Source organism: Callithrix jacchus, chromosome 8, assembly GCF_049354715.1.
Source record: "Callithrix jacchus isolate 240 chromosome 8, calJac240_pri, whole genome shotgun sequence".
In the NCBI taxonomy this organism is placed as follows: domain Eukaryota; kingdom Metazoa; phylum Chordata; class Mammalia; order Primates; family Cebidae; genus Callithrix; species Callithrix jacchus.
Window position 1 is genome coordinate 98,615,270 of NC_133509.1, and position 23,282 is coordinate 98,638,551.

Sequence of the window (23,282 nt, forward strand, 5' to 3'; positions counted from 1 at the left end):
TACCTTAAAACAGTCTAGTGAATTTCTTCATGCTTTTTATGGGTTATAAAAGGACACTCTAGTTGTTCTAGAGTATATCCCAAATATTACAGGCATCTATCCCTTTTGCAAGACTTTCACTGATCCTTTATGAAGCACGGAATACTGATGCAGTGATTTTTTAAAAAACAGGTGTCTTAAGCCCTGATTATATGCCAGGCACTGTTTGGGGAATGAGTCTACAGTGGTGAACAAGAAAGCAAAGCCCTTGCTCTCAAAGGCTTGCATCCTGATGGGAAAAGCAGGAATTATCATTAAGAAATATGATAATTACAGTTGGCAAACAGATTAGGAAGGACTTTCAATACGGTCAGGAAGGCTCAGCACAGGGAGAGTGTCTCCTTTAGTGTAGGTGGTAAGGCAGGGCTTTGCTGTGGAGAGACTTTGAGCTGAGTTCTGAAGGCGGAGGCATGATGAAAATCTATGAGAAGGAGCATCCAGGGACGGTGACTAGGAGGGCAGCTGTGAGAAACAGGAACGAGGCTGGTGTGTCTGTAATGCTGTAAGAGAGGGGAGATAGGGCTTGTGGGCCAGGGTGAGAGATGAAATACAATGGCTAGCTAATGTTTGTATATACCTATAGATATCTATAAGATATATCTGTAGATATCTAATGTATCTATAGATATCTGTAATTAAGATATATATAATATAGATATATATTTATAATATAACTATATAATATGTAATATAGATATGTAATATATAGATATATATATGTAATATATACATAATATATCTATAGATAGTTATGGATATATAATATAGGTATAGCTATCTATAATATCTATATTATAGATATGAATCTCTAAATATATATTATATAGATATATATCTATAATATATGTAGATATATATTTATCTATATATAATATATGTAGATATATAATATGTATTAATCTATATATCTGTAAACAAAACAACATATCTATATGTAAAATATATTAATCTATATCTACATATATCATATATATTAATCTATATCTACATATCTTGTATATATCTATATATGTATATATAATATATAATATAGATATATATCTATTATATATCTACATATAGCTATAGCTATATTATATATCTACAACTATATTATATAGTTTTTATTATATAGATATAGCAATATTATATAGTTTTTTATTGTTATAAATATATATGTAATCTAAAATATGCCATTTTGACCTTTCTGTTTTTTTTTCTGAGACAGAATCTCACTCCGTCTTCAGGTAGGAGAGAGAGTGCAGTGGTGAGATCTCAGCTCACTGCAACCTCCCCTCCCAGGTTCAAACAATTCTCCTGCCTCAGTCTCCCGAGTAGCTGGGATTACAGGCACATGCCACCATGCCCAGCTAATTTTTGTATTTTTAGTAGAGATAGGTTTTCACCATTTTGGTCAGACTAGTCTCCAGTTGCTGACGTTGTGATCCACCTGCCTCAGCCTACCAAAATGCTGGGATTGCAGACGTGAGCCACTGCGCCCAGCCCATTTTGACCATTTTAAATTGTATAGTTCGGTGGCACTAACTATATTCATATTGTTTTCTAACCATTACCATTCTCTGTCACCAGAACTTTTTTCATTTTGTGAAACTGCCCCTGTTAAACTATGACTCCCTATCACCCCCCACCACCATTCTACTTCTCTGTGAATTTGACTCTTCTGCATATCTCATATGAGTGGTATCATATGCGATGTGTCCTTTTGTGACTGGCTTATTTCATTTAGCATGGTTTTTAAGATTCATTCATATTGTTGCATGTGTCAGAATTTCCCTCCTTTTTTTTGAGACAGTCATTCTGTCACCCAGGCTGGAATGCAGTGGTGCAGTTGTAGCTCACTGCGGCTTCAGTTTTCCAGTATCAGGCAATCCTCTCGCCTCAGCCTCTCAATGTGCTGGGATTACAGGCATGAGCCAATGTGCCCCGCCAGAATTTTCCTTCTTTTTAAGGCTGAATAATAGTCATTGTACATGTATCCCACATTTTTTAAAATCCATTCATCTTCAATGATGGATTTTATGCAGAAGAGTAACAAGGTCTATCTATCTAGTAAGCTACTGGCCATTGATTGCAGACAATGTATCATTTAATTTGTCCCACTGAAAAAGAAAATGCTTTTCTCTAGTTGGGAACCTTACCTGTATGTGGAAGTTTAAAGGCAGACTTGAGCCAACAGATTTGGTAATGAAGGAAATCAATTTTGAGTGAATATCATTATCTCCTGGAGGGCTTTTAAAGGCACAGATTCAGGGTCACCTCCAGAGTTTGATTCAGCTGGTATGGGATTCAGCCTGAGAATTTGCATTTCTAAACCTGCAGTCCAGGTGATGCTAATGCTGCTGGCTCAGGAACAACATGTTGAGAATCAGTGTTCTGTGATATTTTGAGTTTCATGAAACTTGGCATTTCCCTTTAATTTGGTCACAAGATTAAAAATTTTATCTGGCATGATGTATCTAATTTATTTGATTTGCCAAATTTTGTTTTAATTACTATCGAATATAGTGGAGGTGTGTGTTACATTATTTTTAATAGTATTTATCATGTTTTTGTCCTTTTATGATAGGTATGAGTCTGTCAATGTGACAGACTTTAAGTCAAGCTGGAGAAATGGGATGGCTTTTTTGGCCATCATTCATGCCTTGCGACCAGACCTAATTGACATGAAGAGTGTGAAGCATAGGTCCAACAAAGACAATCTGAGAGAGGCCTTCAGAATTGCAGAACGAGAATTAAAAATCCCCAGACTCCTGGAACCAGAAGGTAAAGAAGCTTCTTTGCTTATAAAACAATTTTTAAGGCCTAGCATGAAGTTGATTTCAAAATAGTATCTACACATAAGCAAACATAAAAGCATTCTATTTTAGTCCTGAAGGGTTTAACTTAAACTCTTTATTTTATTTCATGCAATTAAAGATTTCCTACGTTTGTTAACTTCAGTAATTATAGGGGAAGCCACAGCTGAAAGCAAACAGTGCTGTTATTGGGAATAATTTGAGCCTCTGTCTTGATTTTCTTCTATTACGTTCTGTGTTTTGTTCTTCTTGATTCTATTATTCTGTTCTAAATCTCTTTTGTGAGATGTTTCTCTAAGTCTTGAAGTAAAGTTGTTTATTTGTCTCTCCTTCTTCACTCCCTCTGTGTTAAAGTTGAACCTCTGTGAGTAGAAACTGCTGCTTTCCTGCCTCCCCCTAAATGGTTGGCCAAGCTTTGTCCATTGATTCTACTCGATCAATTGTGTTGGATTGTTAACGGCACCATCCTAAATACTGGTTATTTTTACAGAGATCATCATCAAATTATAATTTAGCTTTATAAAATTAAGATTTAAAAATTTTACTTCTTTCTCAAAAGCACTTTCCTTTGGATTGTAATGCTTCATAATGTAACCAAAGCTATTAAAAAAAACATTAAGGTCATAATAGAGGTATACAGGATTAGTGAAAATTATGATGAATGAGTAGGTCAAGTACATTTAAATTCTAGTTTCAGCTCTATTACTGGGGTGTGTATATAAATGTTTAGTGACTGGCTCTCCCAAACAAAGGGAAACACATACACATTTACACTGTCTATTATAGATTTTACTGATATTAAGAAATGTGTATTATTTTATAAATAATTATAAAATTTGTGATATGCTTTCTTACAGATTCCTTGTAGCCCCAAAATGCTTTTATTTTTGCCAAACTCTATATCCATCTGTAATCAACTTAGGGTTGGATTTGCTGAAAAAGTATAGTTCTGACATGAGTGTTAGTTTAGAATTTCCTTTATGTTAATAAGTAAGTGGAGTAAGAGGTATATAGAACATCATTTGTTTTTCAATGACATGAATGACTTCTTTGCTGAATTGAATACTAGAAGAATATTTTTCAGCTTTTTATGCTATTCACAATGCAGCTAACACCTGTAGACAACACATTTTAAGATTTTCCTGCATTATTAACAATTTCTTCATCCCTTTTTTAGCAGTTAACAAAACAGTCAAGCCCTCATTTGCAGACTTCTGTGTTATAAATGCTACTGCTATGACTGATTTCAAGTTACCAATGTACAGTCACTGAACACAGAATTAGAGAAAAATGTGCAGTACCACATCATTATATATTGTTTCCATCATGCAGATACAATAGACAGCCTCAAGAGCATAGATAATAGTAAAATGTAGTACAATAATTGGGAAGTGATAAGTTTTGAGTATTTATTACCTGTGTTTTTAATATAATTTGTACATTTGTATTTTATGTACATCATTAAAATTATGATTTAATTTTTAATGATGGTTTTTTCACAACCAGCTTACAAAATTTCTGAACATTTAGCAGTCCGCTCTCTTAAGCCTATGTGAGTCAGCTAGCTCCAGCATACTCACTGACTAGGGACTGTGGTTTTGTCACTTAATTTTTTGGTTTCAAGCAGCTTTGTTAAGAGATAATTCACATACCATATAATTTATCCATTTAAGTATGCAAATTAGTGGTTTCTAGTATACAGCCTGCCCTCCATGTCTGTGGGTTTATATCTGTGAAGTCAGCCAACATTGGATTGAAAATACTGGGAAAAAAAAAAAAAAGCATCTGTCCTGAGCATATACAGACGTTTTTCTTGTCATTATTCCCTAAACAATACTTGTTACACAATTGTATAACAACTATTTACATAGCATTTACGTTGCATTGGATATTAAAAGCAATCTAGAGATGAGTCCTGGAACCAGTCCCCGTAGATACCAAGGACAGCTGTATTCACAAAATCAGTCACAGTTCATTTTAGAACATTTTTGTTATCCCCAAAGGAACTCCTGTGACCATTAGCAATTACTCTCCATTTGCCTCCAACCCCTGCATGCCCCAGTATTTTCTGTCAGGATAGTTTTGCCTCTTCTGAACATTTCACATAAGTGGAATTATACAATATATGGTCTTTGTGACTGGTTTCTTTAACTTAGTAAAATGTCTCCAAGGTTATCCATGTTGTGGCATATGTCAATACTTCATTCCTTTTTGTTTGCTTGAGTCAGAATCTCACTTTGTTGCCCAGGCTGGAGTGTAGTGGCAGATCTTGGCTCACTGCAACCTCTGCCTCCTCAGTTAAAGCGATTCTTATGCCTCAGCCTCCTGAGACTCCATCTCAAAAAAAACCCAACTTTGATTTTTAGAACAATTTTAAATTTATGGAAAAATTGAGAAGATAGTGTAAGGGTACCATGTTCTATTTAGTTGTCATGTCTCCTGTGACTCCTCTTGATTGTGACTTTTCCAGACTTTTAAATAAATGACCTTTATAGTTTTGGAGATTACTAGTTAGGTATTTTGTAGGATGCCTGTTTATTGCAATTTGCCTTATGTTTTTTTCTCATGATTATGCTGGGTTTTTGTGTTCTTGGGAGGAAGAACACAGCAGTAGAATGTCATTCTCATCATATCTTTCCAAGGGTACGTACTGTCAACATGATTTGTCACTGCTGATGCTTACCTTGATCCCCTGGCTGAGCTAGTGCTGATCAGGGTTCTTATGGTGGTTACTCTTTTCTCCCGCTTCTTTCCATACTGTACTCTTTGGAGGGAAATCACTGCACAGCTCACATTTGGGAGAGTTACACTCACTCTCCTTATGGCAAATTATCTACGTAAAGTATTTGAAGGTGTTCTGCATAGAGATTTGTCTGTTCTCCCCCATTTACTTATATATTCAGTCATTTGTTTATGTCAGTATGGGCTTATTGATATTTTAAACTCTTAGTTGTAATCCAATACTATTTTGTTTATTTTAATGCTTAATTTTTTTTTTTTTTTTTTGAGGTGGAGTCTTGCTCTGTCGCCAGGCTGGAGTGCAGTGGTGGGATCTCGGCTCACTGCACCCTCCGCCTCCTGGGTTCAAGCAGTTCTCCTGCCTCAGCCTCCCAAGTAGTTGGGATTACAGGCATGTGTTACCACGCCTGGCTAATTTTTGCATTTTTAGTAGAGAGGGAGTTTCGGCATGTTGCCCAGGCTGGTCTCAAACTCCTGACCTCAGGATCAGCGGCCTTGGTCTCAGAAAGTGCTAGGACTACAGGCTTAAGCCACTGTGCCCGACCTTCCTACAGCCGTATTTCTATAGTTTGGACAGGTCGGGCTTCGGGTTGGTTGTTAAACTCTTGTTAATATTTTACCCCATCTTCCTCCCCTTCCCTTTTTACTTTCTTTTCTCCATTTCTTTGTCTTTTGTCTTTTCGTTTTATTTTCCTTTATTTTTCCTCTTGCTCTGTTCTAATTTCCGGTTTTTGATTACTATCTGTTTTAAATACTTTTCTCATATTGTGATTCAGCAAATCTTTATTATTAGTATAAAATATTTTCTCCATTTTAGTATGTACAAATAACCAGGAAACTAATGAAACAGACACTATAGTAGAAACAAATTTCTTCTGCATAATTAATTGCCCATAATTCATTATAAGTGGCTTAAATAATAGCTCAAAAATGTGAAGCGCGCCATGATTATTTATGTAAACCAAATACTTTAGTCATATTTGAATAAGGGAACTATTTTGACATAATATTGTTAACGCATTTAATTATCACGCATGGCTTCATATACAAGGAGAAATTTTTATAAAGCAAAATCTAAATAAGCCAGTATCATTATTTTATGTATCTCTTGATGTTTATATCTTTTTCAGTTAAAGATAGAACAACTTAATTCTTAGAAATTCTTCCTGTATTGAAACTGCCCTGAGCTTCTTATTGCTAGCTTTTATATGCTTACTGCCTTGTTTGCAAATGGATTAGATTTATGTTCTACTTCAGCTGACTTAAAGCACTCATTGAACCTATGAAATATGTCCACTAAAACATGCATGGTGTGTTGTATTTGTTTGTTATTTGTTTTTCTCTCAACCTTTAAATTCCTTGAGGGGCAGATAATGTTTTAAGGCATCTAGCATCTACTAGTTTAATGAATAAAGGGTTGAAACAGAAGCTCTCCAAAGGCATGGACCATACCTTACATATCCGTGTAGCTTCTGTCTGTGACCCACATTTATTGGCTCTGTGTATATATTTGTTGTATTAAGTTTAACTGAATTAATAAGTAGACAGTGAAGTTCTTAAAAAATATCTTCATTGGTTATTTAGGTCAAGAAACACCTCCAAATTAGGTGTTCATTTTGTCTGTGATATATTGCATCCCCTTTTTGTGGCTTTATGATCTCCTTCACTTATTAGATGCCCAGAGAAGTTCTTCACTTACAGAATTTATATACCTGGCACAGTGTCTTGTGCCAGCTACTTGTGAGGCTGAGGTCAGAGGATTGCTTGAGGCCTGGAGCTTGAGACCAGCCTGGGCAACACAGAGAGAACCTGTCTCTAAAAGAAAATAAATAAGAATTTGTAGTCTTTTAAATTTTGTTTAATTCAGCATTTTACAAACTTATTTCACCATGGACTCTTAATGCAACACAAAGCCTGGCCTGTAGAAGGCTCTCAGTAGATTTACTTGTTCCATGAATGAATCAACAAACTCTGTGGATGTCTTAGATAAGCCTTCCTTACAATATATGCTTTTGGAAATGCTTTACTGCACACATGCCAAGACCAGTGTGTCAGGAATGCGTTCTAATTGCTGTATGTTCTTGCATTTCTGGATGAATTTCTGTACCATGTCTCTAGAAAGAGGAATGTTTTATTTTCTCATTTTCTCCTCTTCATCCTCGCTGACTACTTATGCCCTCAGACATACCCCCATAGTGACACTTTATTATTAGAAAAGTGAGACTATGCACATACTAGTGCCAGAATTTAACCCAGATCTCTCTGAGTATAGATCTAAGCTCCTAGCCACTGCACAGTCTTGCAGCAAGGCTGACTACACAGAGATTGCATGGCTGGGTGACTACTTTGGTGCATTTCCAGAGTCTGTGAACCAAATGACAGAGGCTATGACATAGCCTGTTCTTTGAGTATGCATTATAGCAAATGTATAAGAGCTCATTGATAGTGTGATGTATCTTGCAGACGTGGATGTTGTTGATCCTGATGAAAAGTCCATCATGACCTATGTGGCACAGTTTCTTCAGTATTCCAAAGATGCCCGTGGGACTGGAGAGGAGGCTCGGGTATGTTTTCTTCTGTATAAATCAAGCTCATTTTTGTTGTATCCTGCTAATGGTTTACCTTTTAAAATTGAGATATAATTTGCATACAGAACTTAAATATACAGTTTAATGAGTTTTGACAAAGTATTCACCCATGTAAATCATACTTCAGTCATGATGTAAAACGTTTCTAGTACCTGGAATATTCCACTGGGCACCTTTTCTGTCTCTGCCCCACACCCCAGGTAACCAGCATTCTAATTTCTTTCACTGTAGATAAGTGTTGAATATTCTTTTCTTTTTTAAGTTCAGAGAGATAATTTATTAAACTCTACTGAATTATCTGAAACAACTTTTAGATAGGCACTATATAAGACAAATGAAGTTAAACTTTTTAAAAAACTCTAAATATATCAAATTTTTGTTTGTTATAATATTCTATTTTTTATTTTTTTGAGACAGAGTCTCACTCCATCACTCTGGCTGGAATGTAATTGGATTACAGCAACCTCTGCCTCCTGGTTCAAGTGATTCTCATGCCTCAGCCTCCCAAGTAGCTGGAATTACAGGCATGTGCCACCATATCCAGCTGATTTTTGCATATTTGGTAGAGACGGTGTTTTACCATGTTGGCCAGGCTGGTCTTAAACTCCTGACTTCAAGTGATCTGCCTACCTCAGCTTCCCAAAGTGCTGGGATTACAGGAGTCAGCCACTGTGCCTGGCCTATCAAATTTTTGTGTATTATAATATTTATTACCTTTATATATATATTTTGTTTTTGTTGTTGTTGTTTGTTTGTTTTTTATTTTTGAGAGGGAATTTTGCTGTTTCACCCAGGCTGGAGTGCAGTGGTGCGATCTCGGTTTACTGCAACCTCTGCCTCTTGGGTTCAAGCAATTTTCCTGCCTCAGCCTCCCAAGTAGCTGGGACTACAGGCACATGCCACCATGTCCCGCTAATTTTTGTATTTTTAGTAGAGACAGGATTTCACTATGTTGGCCAGGAATTTCGCTCCTGTTACCCAGGATGGAGTGCAATGGTGTGATCTCGGCTCACCGCAACCTCCGCCTCCTGGGTTCAGGCAATTCTCCTGCCTCAGCCTCCTGAGTAGCTGGGATTACAGGCACACGCCATCATGCCCAGCTAATTTTTTTGTATTTTTAGTAGAGTCGGGGTTTCACCATGTTGACTAGGATGGTCTCGATCTCCTGATCTTGTGATCCACCCGCCTCGGCCTCCCAAAGTGCTGGGATTACAGGCTTGAGCCACCGCGCCCGGCTGATAGTCTCAATCTCTTGACCTTGTGATCCTCCTGCCTTGGCCTCCCAAAGTGCTAGGATTACAGGTGTGCACCACTGTGCCTGGCCTATGTAATTTATATACAACAAAATTCATCTATTTTATGTGTTCATTTCAGTGATTGTTAGTGTATTTACATGATCGGGCAACCTTCACCATCATCTAATTTTAGGACATTTCCAGTTTGCCAACTCTTTAGCTTCATATGAATGAAATTGTGAAATTCATATAAATGGGAGTGTTGTGTTCTGTTTCAATCCTATTTGTTGATATACTCTTGAACTACTTTTTCTTTTTTGGTTTGGTTTTTGAGACACAGGCTCACTCTGTAATGAGGCTGAAGTGCAGTGATGTGATCTTGGCTCACTGCAACCGCCACCTCCCAGGCTCAAGTGATTCTCATGCCTCAGCCTCCTGATAGCTGGGATTACAGGCATGGACCATCATGCCTGGCTAATTTTTGTATTTTTAGTAGAGACAGGGTTTCACAATGTTGGCCAGGATGGTCTCGAACTCCTGGCCTCAAGTGATCTGCCTGCCTTGGCCTCCCAAAATGCTGGGATTATAGGCGTGAGCCACTGAGCTATAATTAGATTGCCATTTGATTATTCAATTTTTCCCTTTTACTTTCAGTCAGTTACATAAAATATTGTGGGTGGAAACTTCAGAAAAATTGCTGAGCAGCTGAAAAGAAACTCTTATTCTGCTGCTATGATGATAAATGAGTGCTGTGAATTTAGTAAAATGTTTGAGAATATTACTTAAAAATGTGTTTTCAGCCACATGTTTACATGCATTTCAGACATGTTTACATGCATTTTATTTGACAAATCGGGCCTGTGTTTTCCAGCTGTTAAGTTTCAGGCAATAAGCCAGATTGTTGCTGACTCTGGAAGAGAATCTCAAGCTGAGATGCAGGCTTATAATTCAGTTCACTCATTTCTGGCCTGCTGAGAAGCTATTCTTATCTAATTAATTTTCGTATTAAAAACATAAAATTAAAGATTCAACTGTCCATGAAATTGAGTGCAAAAATATTAGAAAACTTCTACTTAATAGGAAAAAACAAAGTAAATGAAGGTTAAAGAATAGTGGGAATAAGATATAGCTTCTTTGTCCTCTAGCAGTAAAACTGGCTTCCAAATGTAAGCAAGTTTACCACCTAAGCAAGAATCTGCAGAACAAGTCATTGTTGTTCACATCTTAATGATAGCTAGCTAAAACCTTTGGTAGTGTTATTTTTAGGCTCTTGGAAGTGTTTGAGATATTTTTGATGTCAGTGTTTTTGCAGGGTGTGAACATCTCTTGAATTACCCCATATTTAGATTTATTGGAAGGCAGTCTTCTGAAATGCCTGCTATAAAGAAGTGATTTAGAATAAGGTTCTCTAAGCCAAACAGGGATGGGGGTACGTTGCTTGCCCATTTCTTTAGCACATTGTCATGTTCAGATGCTAGTTTCAATCTGGTTCGAAATGTAAGATGTTATATGAACAAGGGAAATTACTCTTTGGCATAATGAATCAATGATGTGTAGTGATGATATTATTTCACTGACATTTCAAATTGTTAATTTTTTTGTTTAAAAAAAACCAAGTCTGTTTAAAATATAGTTCAATCGTGTGTGTGTTAAATACAGGGAAAGGTGAAAAATGCTGTGGTCTGGTTAACTCTGCAAAAGGAAGAACTACAGAAGTTGCTAAAGGATTCAGAAAATGATACCTACTTTCAAAAGTATAATGTAAGTAGGATTTTAAACAGCTGTTTGTAATTTACTATTAAAGAGAAGAGCAGTAAGTATGTTTTTAGAAAACTCTTTCAGAGTGAAGTATTTTAAATATTAAGTGCAGGTTTGAAGGCTGAATTCTAGGACTGTCCATCTGGAACTTTACCTTGTGTTAACATGTGTGTGATCACTGGGTCATCCGATTAAAAATGCACATTCTGCTTCAGTAGTTCTGGGGCAGGCCCTGAGATTTTGGATTTCTAAGTTAGGTGATGTTGGTTCTGCTGGTTTTGGAGTCCTTTGAGAAGCATGGTTCTAGAACAGGAGTTGGCCCATTTTGTAAATGTTATTGGAACAGAGCCACATCCATTTAAGTATTGTCAGTCAATACTTTCACACTATAACCCCAGACCTGAGTAGTCGTGATAGAGACCATATGGCTCATAAAGCCTGAGATATTTGCTGTCTTGCCTCTTGGAATAAAAGTGCTCCGGTCCCTGGTTTAAAGCAGAACATGCTTTTCATAATGAATATTGGATGAAAGAAAAATCAGGAATAGGGTTCCAGAATTTCTTTGGGAAATAATGACAACTGTGATTATTACCATATATTGAACATTTCTTTTTTTTTTTTTTGAGATGGAGTCTTGCTCTGTGTCCCAGGCTAGAGTGCAGTGGTGTGATCTTGGCTCACTACTACCTCCGCCTCCTGGGCTCAAGCTATTCTCCTGCCTTAGTCTCCTGAGTAGCTGGGATTACAGACACCCGCCACCGTGCCTGGCTAATATTTGTATTTTTAGTAGAGACGGGATTTCACCATGTTGGCCAGGCTGGTCTTGAACTCCTGACCTCAATTGATCCGCCCGCCTTAGCCTCCTAAAGTGCTGGGATTACAGGCGTGAGCCACCATACCTGGTCATGTTGAATGTTTTTTAAGTAGCAGATACCTTGCTGATTTGCATTTTATGTATTAAAATATCTTGCTGAACTTGATATTATTCCAGTTTTACAGATGAATAAGTGGCTTATTTAAGGTTACATGGATACTGAAAGATAGAGATGGGATTTGAATGGAAGCCTAGCTTTAAAGACCTAGCTGTTTTACATTGTGATGCTTCTCCGGGGCAAGTAGTTATTCCCTGCATAGTCTTGAAAGAGACTAACAGGAAACAAAGCAAAGGTCCCTCAGTCCTGTTTGTTAGAGCCCATTGTCTAGGCAGTGCTGTGCTTCTCCCCAGTGCTCTGTCCTGAGCAAGCTGCAGATACTGTCAGGTACCAACACGGCACTTAGCACCTGTAGGCCTCCATCTCCCTGTCTGTTAAGTAGAAGAGTTGGATGAGTCCAACCTTTCTAACCATAACATTCAATGGATTGTATGACCTGCTAGCCATATGTTCCTTTTTGCTTTGGAAGCATAGGGAAGAAAGGGATCAAACATCTTTTCTTCCTTTTGTCTGAACTGCATAGACTTCTTGACCTTCTTCCATTTAGCTCTGGTCTAAGATTTTTTCTTTTCTTTCCTTTTTTTTTTTTCTTTTTTTCGAGACGGAGTCTAGCTGTCACCCAGACTGGAATGCAGTGGGGTGATCTTGGCTCACTGCAAGCTCTGCATCCTGGTTTCAATTGATTCTTCTGCCTTAGCCTTCTAAGTAACTGGGATTACAGGCATGCACCAGCACATCTGGCTAATTTTTGCATTTTTAGTAGAGATGGGGTTTTACCATGTTGGTTAGGCTGATCTCAAACTCCTGACCTCGTGTTCCACCCACCTCGGCCCCCTCAAAGTGCTGGGATTACAGGCATGAGCCACTGCGCCCGGCTGAAGATTTTTTTTTCTTGACAAAATGCTTATCATTTACTGAAAGTGCATTGTTCTCACATGTCTTTTATTTAATCATGTATTAGAGATTCAGTTTTCTTAAATAGAAGGCTTTATGAAGTTATTAATTATCAGAAAGTATTAAGTAATTCTTTGACTTCCTCATAACATTTAATTTAAAATGCTGTCAATAATCCTGGATAATGTTTTAAGTGACATTTTAAAACGTTAATGCTGATCCTTGCAGTACTTTCAGCAGCATGGTTCTAGCACAGGGGTTGGCCCATTTTGTAAATAAAATGTTATTGGAACAGAGCCACACCCATTTAAATATTGTCAGTAGCTACTTTCATGCTACAACCCCAGAGCTGGGTAGTTGTGGTGGCTCATGCCTGTAATCTCAACACTTTGGGAGATGAGGCAGGTGGATCACTTGAGCCCAGGAGTTTAAAAGCAGCCTGGACAACAGGGTGAAACCCTGTCTCTACAAAATTACAAAAAAATTAGCCAGATGTGGTGTGCTTATTGGTCTGTAGTTCCAGTTGCTTGGGAGGCTGAGATGGGAGGATCACTTCAGCCTAGGAGGCAGAGGTTGCAGTTAGCCAAGATCACACCACTGAACTTCAGCCTGGACGATGGAGCCAGACCCTGTCTCAAAAAAAAAAAAAAATCTATGTAATTGATAACTCTTTTTTTCCCCTGAGACAGGATCTCTCTCTGTCACTCAGGCTATAGTGCAGTGGCCCAATCATGGCTCACTGCAACCTCTGCCTTCCAGGCTTAAGCCATCCTTTAAGTTCAGCCTCTTGAGTAGCTGAGACTCCAGGTGTATGCCACCATGCTTGACTAATTTTTTGTAGATCTGGGTTTTGCCATGTTGCCCAGGCTAGTTTTGAACTCCTGGGCTTAAGTGATGTACCTGTCTTAGCCTCCCAAATTGCTAGAATTACAGTCGTGAGCCACTGTGTCTGGCCAATTGATAACTCTTAAACACCCATATTTCACACAATTGTGAACCAACAAAAAGCTTTACTTATTAAATGTTTAAAGGCAGACAAAGTATTTTTCAAAGTTTATGTAAAATGAATGGGGAAGAATAAGCTGAAGCTCAGTTAATCATAAACACTTTGAAAATCACTTATACATGACTACTACTGTTATACAGTTTTCACATTCATTCATTCTTATTTTGCTGTGAACACCTATTTGGGGAGGACAAACAAACTCGTATTTTCCATGTGGCATCATGATCTGTTCTGTAGCCCTGTGACCTTGCTGCTCCATTCCAATAAAAATCCAACAATACTGACACAAAGCACAGAGTGAGACCTATGATATCATGCTGGCGCCCAATTATCACAGGGCACTGAAGAAGGAAACCAGAACAGAGAGAGGATACTGGATTCAGGGGATTTTACCTTTAAGTAAAAACTTAAATATAATCTATAGTTATAGACCTCAAAGTAACAGATTATATTATATAAATGGAACTAAACATTTTCAGTCTTTAAAATACTCTTCTGATTGTAGAGCCTGCTGTCCTTTATGGAGTCATTCAATGAAGAAAAAAAGTCCTTTTTGGATGTCCTGACGATAAAAAGGAATCTGGATGAGCTGGACAAGGATCAGTTACAGTTGGGAGAAGCCTGGGATGGCCTCAATCACCAGGTGACTATTTATGTTGATTAGAAGAACAATTGCAGGCTTAAAACGTGGCTCACACCTATAATTTCAGCATTTTGGGAGACCAAGATGGATGGATCACTTGAGGTCAGGAGTTTGAGACCAACCTGGTGAAACCCCGTCTCTACTGAAAATACAGGAATTAGTCGGGGGTGGTGGTGGGTGCCTGTAATCCCAACTGCTTTGGAGGCTAGGCATGAGGATCGCTTGAACACAGGAGATGGAGGTTGCAGTGACCCCCGAGATCACACCACTGCACTCCAGGCCTGGGCGACAGAACGAGACTATGACTCACACACACAAAAAAAAAAAGAATTTCAAAGAGCAGCTTTGTTTTGTTCGATGAGGATTTTACTTTAAACGTCCATGGGAAATTCTGTAAAACACAGGGTAGATGCTTCATCAGAAAATGGGATAGTGTTTTTATATTTTTTCCATGGCATCATTTGGATAGTGGTCATGTTAAGTAGGATTTTTTGCATTCTGCATAGAGAAAACGCAAACTTATCCAAGTTTGATATATTTGCTATCAATTCTTCATTCACCACGGTAGATTATCTATATTTTGATTGATCTGTGGCTTCTCTACTATCATATATCAGTATGAGTAGATGCTTGAGAGAAGTAGGAACAAACCCAGAGTGTGTAACAATGAATTCATGCTTGCGTATCTGAATATATCTGTATGATTTTAATCCTTTTCAGTGTATTGGCATGGTATAACATTCTACAAATGTTAAATTTTTAAAAAATTCAATTCAATTTTTAATTTTTAGGGGTACATGTAGGTATATATATTTACAGGGTACATGAGATATTTTGATACAGGCATGCAATGTGTGATAAGCTTATCTTGGAGAATGGGGCATCCATCCTCTCAAGCATTTATGCTTTGAGGTATGAACAATCCAGTCACATGCTTCAGGTTATTTATAAATGTACAATTAAGTTATTATTGACTATAGTCACCCTATTGTGCTATCAAATAGTAGGTCTTATTTGTTCTATTTTTTTATACCCATTAACCATCTCCATTCCCCCCCTACTCCCTTACTGCCCTTCCCAGCCTCCTGTAGCCATCTTTCTACTCTCTATCTCCATGAGTTAAACTGTTTTGATTTTTAGATGCCACAAATAAGTAAGAACGCATGATATTTGTCTTTCTGTGCCTAGCTTATTTCACTTAACATAATGACTTCTAGTTCCATCCACGTTGTTGCAAATGACAGAATCTCATTCTTTTTTACGGCTGAATAGTACTCCATTGTGTATATTTACCACGTTTTCTTTATCAGTTCATCTGTTGATGGGCACTTATGTTGCTTCTAAATTACAAATATTAATTAATACAAAGTGGTTGTTCAGATTATCTGTGTCTTGACTGACATTTTGTCCAATTCTATTGTAAATGGATCAAAGAGGAGTGTTAAAGTCTGTGGGAATCTCTCTTCAATGCTGTCAAATTTTGCTTCATGTATTTTAAAACATTGTCATTGTGTATACATGCTTATGATTACTTAGTCCTCCTGAGGACTTCTGCCATTATGAAATATTCCTGTTTATCTTGAATAATATTGTTTTTCTTGACATCTGTTAATATTATACTTAATGTTGTACCAGTATAGTCATTCCAGTCTTGTATGCAGACTGTTTAGCACATCTTTTTCCTTCATTTACTTTAAATTTATTTAGTCTTTATATATAAATGACACAGTTATATCTTACTTTCTTATTTACTGTGCCAATCCTTGTCTTTTTTTTTTTTTTTTTTTTTTTTTTGGAGATTGGGTCTTACTCTTTTGTCTAGGCTAGAGTGAGCGTAGCAGCACAATCATGGCTTACTGTATCCTTGCCCTCCTAGGCTCAAGCCGTCCTCCTGCCTCACCTCCCAAGTAGCTGGGACTACAGGTGTGTATCATCATGCCTGGCTAAGTTTTAAGTTTTTTGTAGAGATGGGGTTTTGCCATGTTGCCCAGGCAGGTCTTGAACTCCTGGCCTCAAGCAATGCTCCTGAATTAGAGCTTTGGCCTCCCAAAGTGTTGGGATTACAGGCATGAGGCACCGTGTATAGCCTATCCCTCTCTTTTAATTGGAGTGCTTAGTCCATTTAATGCAATTGTTGATAGAGTTCAGTTCAGGTATATCATTTACTCTTTGTTTTGTTTATTTTCTCTGCTTTTTCTATTCCCATTTCTTTCTTTCTTCCTTCCTTCCTTTTTTTTTTGAGATGGAGTCTCTGTCTCCCAGGCTGCACTGTAGTGGCATGATGTCAGCTCACTGCAACCTCTACCTTTTGGGTTCAAGTGATTCTCCCACCTCAGTCTCCCAAGTAGCTGGGATTACAGGCATCTGCCACCATGCCTGGCTAATTTTTGTTTTTTTAGTAGTGATGGGGTTTCACCATGTTGGCCAAACTGGTCTTGAACTCCTGACCTCAAGTGATCTACCTCCCTCGACCTCCCAAAGGGCTGAGATTACAGGCGTGAGCCACAGTGCCCAGCCCCTGCTTCTTCCTTTCTTGCCTGTTTTGAATCATGCATTTTTTTAAGAATTCCATTTTAATTTGTCTATTGACTTTTGACTCTACTTCTTCCTATCATGTTTTTAATGGTTGCTCTAGGGATTACAATACACATAAAATTTTTACAGTCTACTTAGAGTTTTATAGTTTTTTTTTTTTTTTTGAAACAGGGTCTTGCTCTGTTGCCTGAGCTGGAGTGCAGTGGCTTGATCATGGTCAACTGCAACCTCTGCTTCCTGGGCTCAGTTGATCCGCCCACCTCGGCTTCCTGAGTAGCTGGGACTACAGGCATGCATGACAGTGCGCACACCTAATTTCTTTTGTATTTTTTTTTTTTCCACAGGGAAGGGGTTTCACTGTATTGCCTAGGCTGTTCTTGAACTCCTGGGCTCAAGGGATCCAAAGTGGCCTACCAAAGTGCTGGGATTACAAGTGTGAGCCACCATACCCAGACTTAGAGTTGTACAGTATCCACCTTATTGTACAACTTCTTGTAACATGTAGAAATCCTGCACTCAAATTGATTCATCTCCCATTATTTATGCTACAGTTGTTTTATATATGACACATGTAACATATGTCTTAAAAGCTTCAGGTCCATATTATAATTTTGTTTTTGCTCTAAACAGCCATATATTTTAAGGAAATTAAATGATAAATTAGTCTTTTATATTTATCTAGGTATTTCCCATGTTCTTCATTTCTTTCTAGAGATTTGAGTTTCCATTGAGCTTGGTTCCTTTCAGCCTGAAAACTCCCTTTGACTTATTTTATAATCCAGGGCTGTGATTGACAAATAGACCTAGTTTTCTTTTATCTCTAAATATCTCTTTATTTTGCCTTCGTTTGAAAAGATAACTTTATTGAGGTATAATTTATGTAACATCTCATTTTTAAATGGATAACAAAATGATTTCTAATACATTTACAGAGTTATGAAAGGAACTGTGTGGTCCACAAAGTCAAAATACTTACTCTTCACAGGAAAAGTTTGCTGACCCTTGCTTGGCTGTCAGGAGTGGCAGCCTGCTTTCAGAATGTATTTTCCACATCACTTACTAAGTGTATTAAATGGCAGTTCAGTGGCTTAAAAGAGCCACTCTTTTAGAGAACCTAATTTTGAGGAACTCGCAGCTCCTAGAGTCTTCCCATCAGTGTTAATGCTTCTTGCATTGTCAGTTCCTATTCTGATCACCGCTTTGAAACAGACTCCTGTGAAGGATAAGACCTGTCCGTCTTATTCTTTGTTGGCCAAGTCCTCAATAAAGTGCAAGGCAATGAAGAAGATATTATGTGTATAGTTCAGGCTGTTCCAGGCCACAGAGACCTGGCCTGATTTTGTTAAATACGGAAAAATTGCCCAAATAATGAGAAAAACCACAAAGAGAACTATTTTGCAAGATTAAGGGCCGCAAATTGGTAATAGCTTGAAAATCCATTCCTCAGTCAGGTAAACTGCAGCTCAGTTTCTTGCTGTGGCAAAATGAGACACTGCTAATTTTAAAGTCATCGAATATATAAGAGTTGAAACCATCTACACAGTTCTGGTTTAGTAGTTTGAGAACAGATTTCTCAGAGCATCATAGTAAATGGTTTCATATTGAGTCTACTGTAGAAAATAGCAACATTATGTTACTTTGACCTGTGAAGATCTTATATAAATTTTCAGCCAAATTGAAAAGTAATTACTGCGGAAAGGAAGTGTTCAGTGGGAGAGAAGAGGAACGAAAGGTAAACATTGCCTTCTGTTCTTCCTCTTCTGCCTGCTGTATAAATATTGAGTGTAGCCCTGAGTCAGAAAACACAGGTTTGGTTTAATTCAAAATATATACAACTTTCTTTTGGTTGTGTAAAGAATAATAGTTGAACTGGAGGTATTGCTCTTAGCCTCTCTTTAACTCAATCATTTATCAGTTTTTCTGGTTTATTTTTCAGCAAATGTACAAGTAATTAGACATACTAAAAGCGCATGCTAACTTGTTTATTTGAAAACTCACAAAAATGGCCAGGTGCAATGGCTCACACCTGTAATCCTAGCACTTTGGGAGGCCGACGTGGACGGATCGCTTGACGTCAGGAGTTTGAGACCAGCTCTGGCTGACGTGGCAAATCCCTGTCTCTACTAAAAATACAAAAATTAGCCAGGCAGGGTGGCACAAGCCTGTAATCCCAGCTACTCAGGAGGCTGAGGCAGGAGAATCTCTTGAACCTGGGAGGCGGAGGTTTCAGTGAGCTGAGACATGTCTCCAGCTTGGAAGATGGAGTGAGACTCCATCTAAAAAAAAAAAATTTGCAATAATGAAATCACTTTTTTTCATTTTTCTTCCATCAGGAGACATAATGGCAAATGGTTAATGATGTATAAAATTGTAGAATTGGCCGGGTACAATGGCTCACGCCTGTAATCTCAGCACTTTGGGAGGCCGAGGTGGGCGGATCACCTGAGGTCAGGAGTTCGAGACCAGCTTGCCCAAGATGGTGAAACCCCATCTCTACTAAAAACACAAAAATTAGCTGGGTGTGGTAGTATGTGCCTGTAATCCCACATACTAATATTGGCTGTCAAACTTAAACGTGAGATTCAGAGGAGATAAACATTCAAACTGTACAGCAGTACGTTTATGTAAAAAGTCACATTCTTTTTTTGGAGACAGAGTCTTGCTCTGTTGCCCAGGCTGGATTGCACTGGTGTGATTTCGGCTTACTGCAGTCTCCACTTTCTGGGTTCAAGTGATTCTCCTGTGTCAGCCTCCCGAGTAGCTGGGAGTAGAAGCATGATCCACAACGCCCAGCTAATTTTTTTTCTTTTTTTTTTTTTTTGAGACAGGATCTCGCTCTGTCTCCCAGGCTGGAGTGCATTGGTGCAATCTCAGCTCACTGCAACCTCCTCCTGCCTGGCTCTGTGGCGTCACTTACCACACTTTCTTGTAACCATGTTCTTGGCTGCTTCTTTGGATAGGTGGTTCAGGCAAGAGCTGTGGCTTTTATTTATCTGGTTTATACTGTGACATAGGGGGTGGTGTTAAGTTGCTCTTCATTTATACATAACACATGGAGCTGGGCAAGGCCCTGCTCTTGTTTTTATTCATTGGCTTGTGTTTTGATTTCCTTTTATACTCATACCTTCTTCCTATTTCCCCTTTCTCCTTGAGCCACAAGTTTGGTAATTTAATGTGTTTCTTTTTTTTATGTTTTTGCATAATACAGATAAAATTTATAGGTTTTTTTTTCTTTTCGAGACAGGATCTCACTGTCACCCAGGCTGGAGTGTAATGGCGTGATCATCATGACTTGCTAAAGCCTTGACCTCCTGGGCTCAAGTGATCCTGCCACCTTAGTCTCTTGAATAACCAAGACTGTAGGTACACACCACCACCCCTGGCTAATTTTTGTATTTTCAGTAGCCGTGGGGTTTTACCGTGTTGCTCAAGCTGGTCTTGAACTCCTGTGCTCAACCGATCCGCCTGCCTTAGCCTCCTGAAGTGCTGGGTTTATAGGTGTGAGCTACTGCCCCTGACCTGTACATGTATTTTTGTGTACCCTTACATTGAGGAAATATGTTGTTTCTTTTATTTTTGAGCACAATGTATTTAAGGTGCTTCCATGTCAGCATCTGTGCATCTAATTTGCTCCTAACTGCTATGTAGCATTGAACAATGGGCAACCATCACGTGGTCCTTCTCCACGCCAGAAGCTTTCTATATCTTTATCTCCAGCTCTTAGCGCAATAGGTTGTTCATAAATATTTGGTCAGAGGATGAATGAATGAATGAGTGAGTGAGTTTTGACAGTGCTTATGGGGGGACATCCAGGTAGAAGAGGCAGCAAGAGTTAAGACACAAGAGTACAATGAGTGAAGAAGCAAGCCGTCCCGAGTGTGTGTGGCTCACGTGCTTGTGCATGCAGGAAGTGGTGGGAGGCTGACAAAGGAGGAGATGGACCTGGATTTGAGGATGGGTGGTGCTTTAGTGAAGGACAGAAATTCGGGAGCTCCGGTGGATATATGTCACATGGATATACAGTTAGGGCTAGAGAGGGAAGTGGTTATAAGTCACTATGGAAGATGCAGTTGTAGAGTCAGCACACCAGGACAAACACCGGTCATTCAGTAAGATAGTCTATCCTTGCTTAGAGGCGTACTTTAAATCTTTTGAATTTCCCCCATGTTGTTTTTTTTTCCCCCCAAGACGGAGTCTCACTCTGTTGCCCAGGCTGGAGTGCAGTGGCACGATCTTGGCTCACTGCAACCTCCATCTCCCGGGTTCAAGTAGTTCTCTGCCTCAGCCTCCCAGGTAGCTGGGATTACAGGCACCCTTCAGCATGCCTGGATAATTTTTTTTCCTGTATTTTTTAGTTGAGACAGTGTTTCACCATCTTAGTTAGGCTGGTCTTGAACACCTGACCTCGTGATCCACCTCCCTCGGCCTCCCAAAGTGCTGGGCTTTCAGGCATGAGCTACTGCACTCGTATCAAACATTTGTTTTTCCTCATGCCTTCTTTTCCTATAGCTTTTGAACAAATTATATTTCTGATCAGTAAGTAGGTAAGTGATATTTAGAACTAAGAAATTTACCCATTGATAAAGATTTCCATGATAATGGATCACATTGATCAGTTAGGACTTTTAGAGCACTTCAAAGAATCAAACCAACAAGAAAAGTTCTATAGAAGAATATCTTCCCTTTTTTTCAGATTAATGCATGGACAGTAGAGCTGAATTGTGCCTTGCCTCCACCCCTCCATCAAACTGAAGCTTGGCTTCAGGAGGTAGAAGGGCTTATGGATGAAGATTTGTCAACCTCCCAGGATTACTCTCAAGACATGACTCTGATACAAGAGAAAATGACTTTATTCAAGGTTGGAAAAGCAAAAAAAGAGATGTAGAAAAACACGTTTTGTTAGGGATTGTTCTTGAGGAAGACTTTTTCCTAAAAAGAAGGGAAGGAACTATAATGGATATTTGAGGATGGTTTAGAATATTCCTCTGGGGATTTTTGGGACCTAGAAGATAACTTTATATTCATGACCATTGTGCTAGTTTAAGGTTGAAACAATAAGGATAGAATCTAAATAAGGATAGAGTTCTAAAGCAACTGTAAATAAAGTCTGACCAAAAAAAGGTCAAGGTGTAGGAGGGTGGAGAAGAGGGGGCCTGATTTAAATTTTGAGAGACTGGATTCCCACTAAAATGGCATGAAAGAAACGATGTGAGATTTTTGGTATTTGAGCCTACAAAGGAATGGAAAATACACCAATAAATAAAAGATTATAATAATGGTTTTACTAAAGACACTGTGGTCTACCTCTATAAAATATTCAGATTTGAAACATTTATGATGAAAATATTTATTCACAATATCTTAGTTAAGGGGAGGAGTTTCAGCCTAGGCAATATAGCAAGACCCCACCACTACAGAATTTTTTAAAAAAACAAAATTAGCTGGGTATTGTGGTATGTGCCTGTAGTTCCAGCTACTCGGGAAGCTAAGGTGAGAGGATCCCTTGAATCCAGGAATTCCGGGCTGCAGTGAGCCATGATTGCACCACTGCATTCTAGCCTGGGTGACAGAACGAGACCCTGTGTCTTAAAATAATAAAGAAAAGTGGGTTAGGGGAGGGCTTTATGATTTTTTTTGAGAAAAAGATACAATGCAAGTAAGATAGACAAATCCTTAATTACGGTGTTTGGTGATAAATATGGCTTATGTCATGCTGAATTTCTTTTCAGAGCCTGATGGATAGATTTGAATATCATTCAACCAATCTCCTTACCTTCGAAAATAGAGATGAAAATCATCTGCCATTGGTGCCACCTGACAAATTGGAGGAAATGAAAAGACGGTGTGTAACACTCCCATTTCACCCCTGCTGGTGCTATTCACGTTTGAGTAACAGCTTGTACTACAGAGACCACAAGATACAGATTTTTAGATAATTTTTACCAAATATTCTCCTTTCAATCTTGATAACAATGTCTTCATGTTTTATGTAATAGTAATATTGCAGATACTTTACAAACATTGTAGATACTATGCATACTTCCTTTTTATTGAATGGTAGAATATGTTGATGGAAAAAGTTGAGAAACTGAGCTCTATATCTTGGTTTTGGATAAGT

General features: G+C 38.3%; 1 protein-coding gene across 6 annotated transcripts in view; it reads left to right on the top strand.

The window, feature by feature from the left end:
* The window catches only part of SYNE2 (spectrin repeat containing nuclear envelope protein 2), a 378,817-nt gene that overhangs the window by 108,454 nt on the left and 247,081 nt on the right, over nt 1-23,282 (top strand). For all 6 annotated transcript variants that reach the window (XM_035260694.3, XM_035260695.3, XM_035260693.3 and 3 more), the window contains 6 exons: nt 2,606-2,802; nt 8,037-8,137; nt 11,056-11,157; nt 14,492-14,629; nt 21,858-22,022; nt 22,894-23,006. In XM_035260694.3, coding sequence (XP_035116585.3) covers nt 2,606-2,802; nt 8,037-8,137; nt 11,056-11,157; nt 14,492-14,629; nt 21,858-22,022; nt 22,894-23,006 — 816 coding nt within the window. The remainder of the gene's footprint in view (nt 1-2,605; nt 2,803-8,036; nt 8,138-11,055; nt 11,158-14,491; nt 14,630-21,857; nt 22,023-22,893; nt 23,007-23,282) is intronic.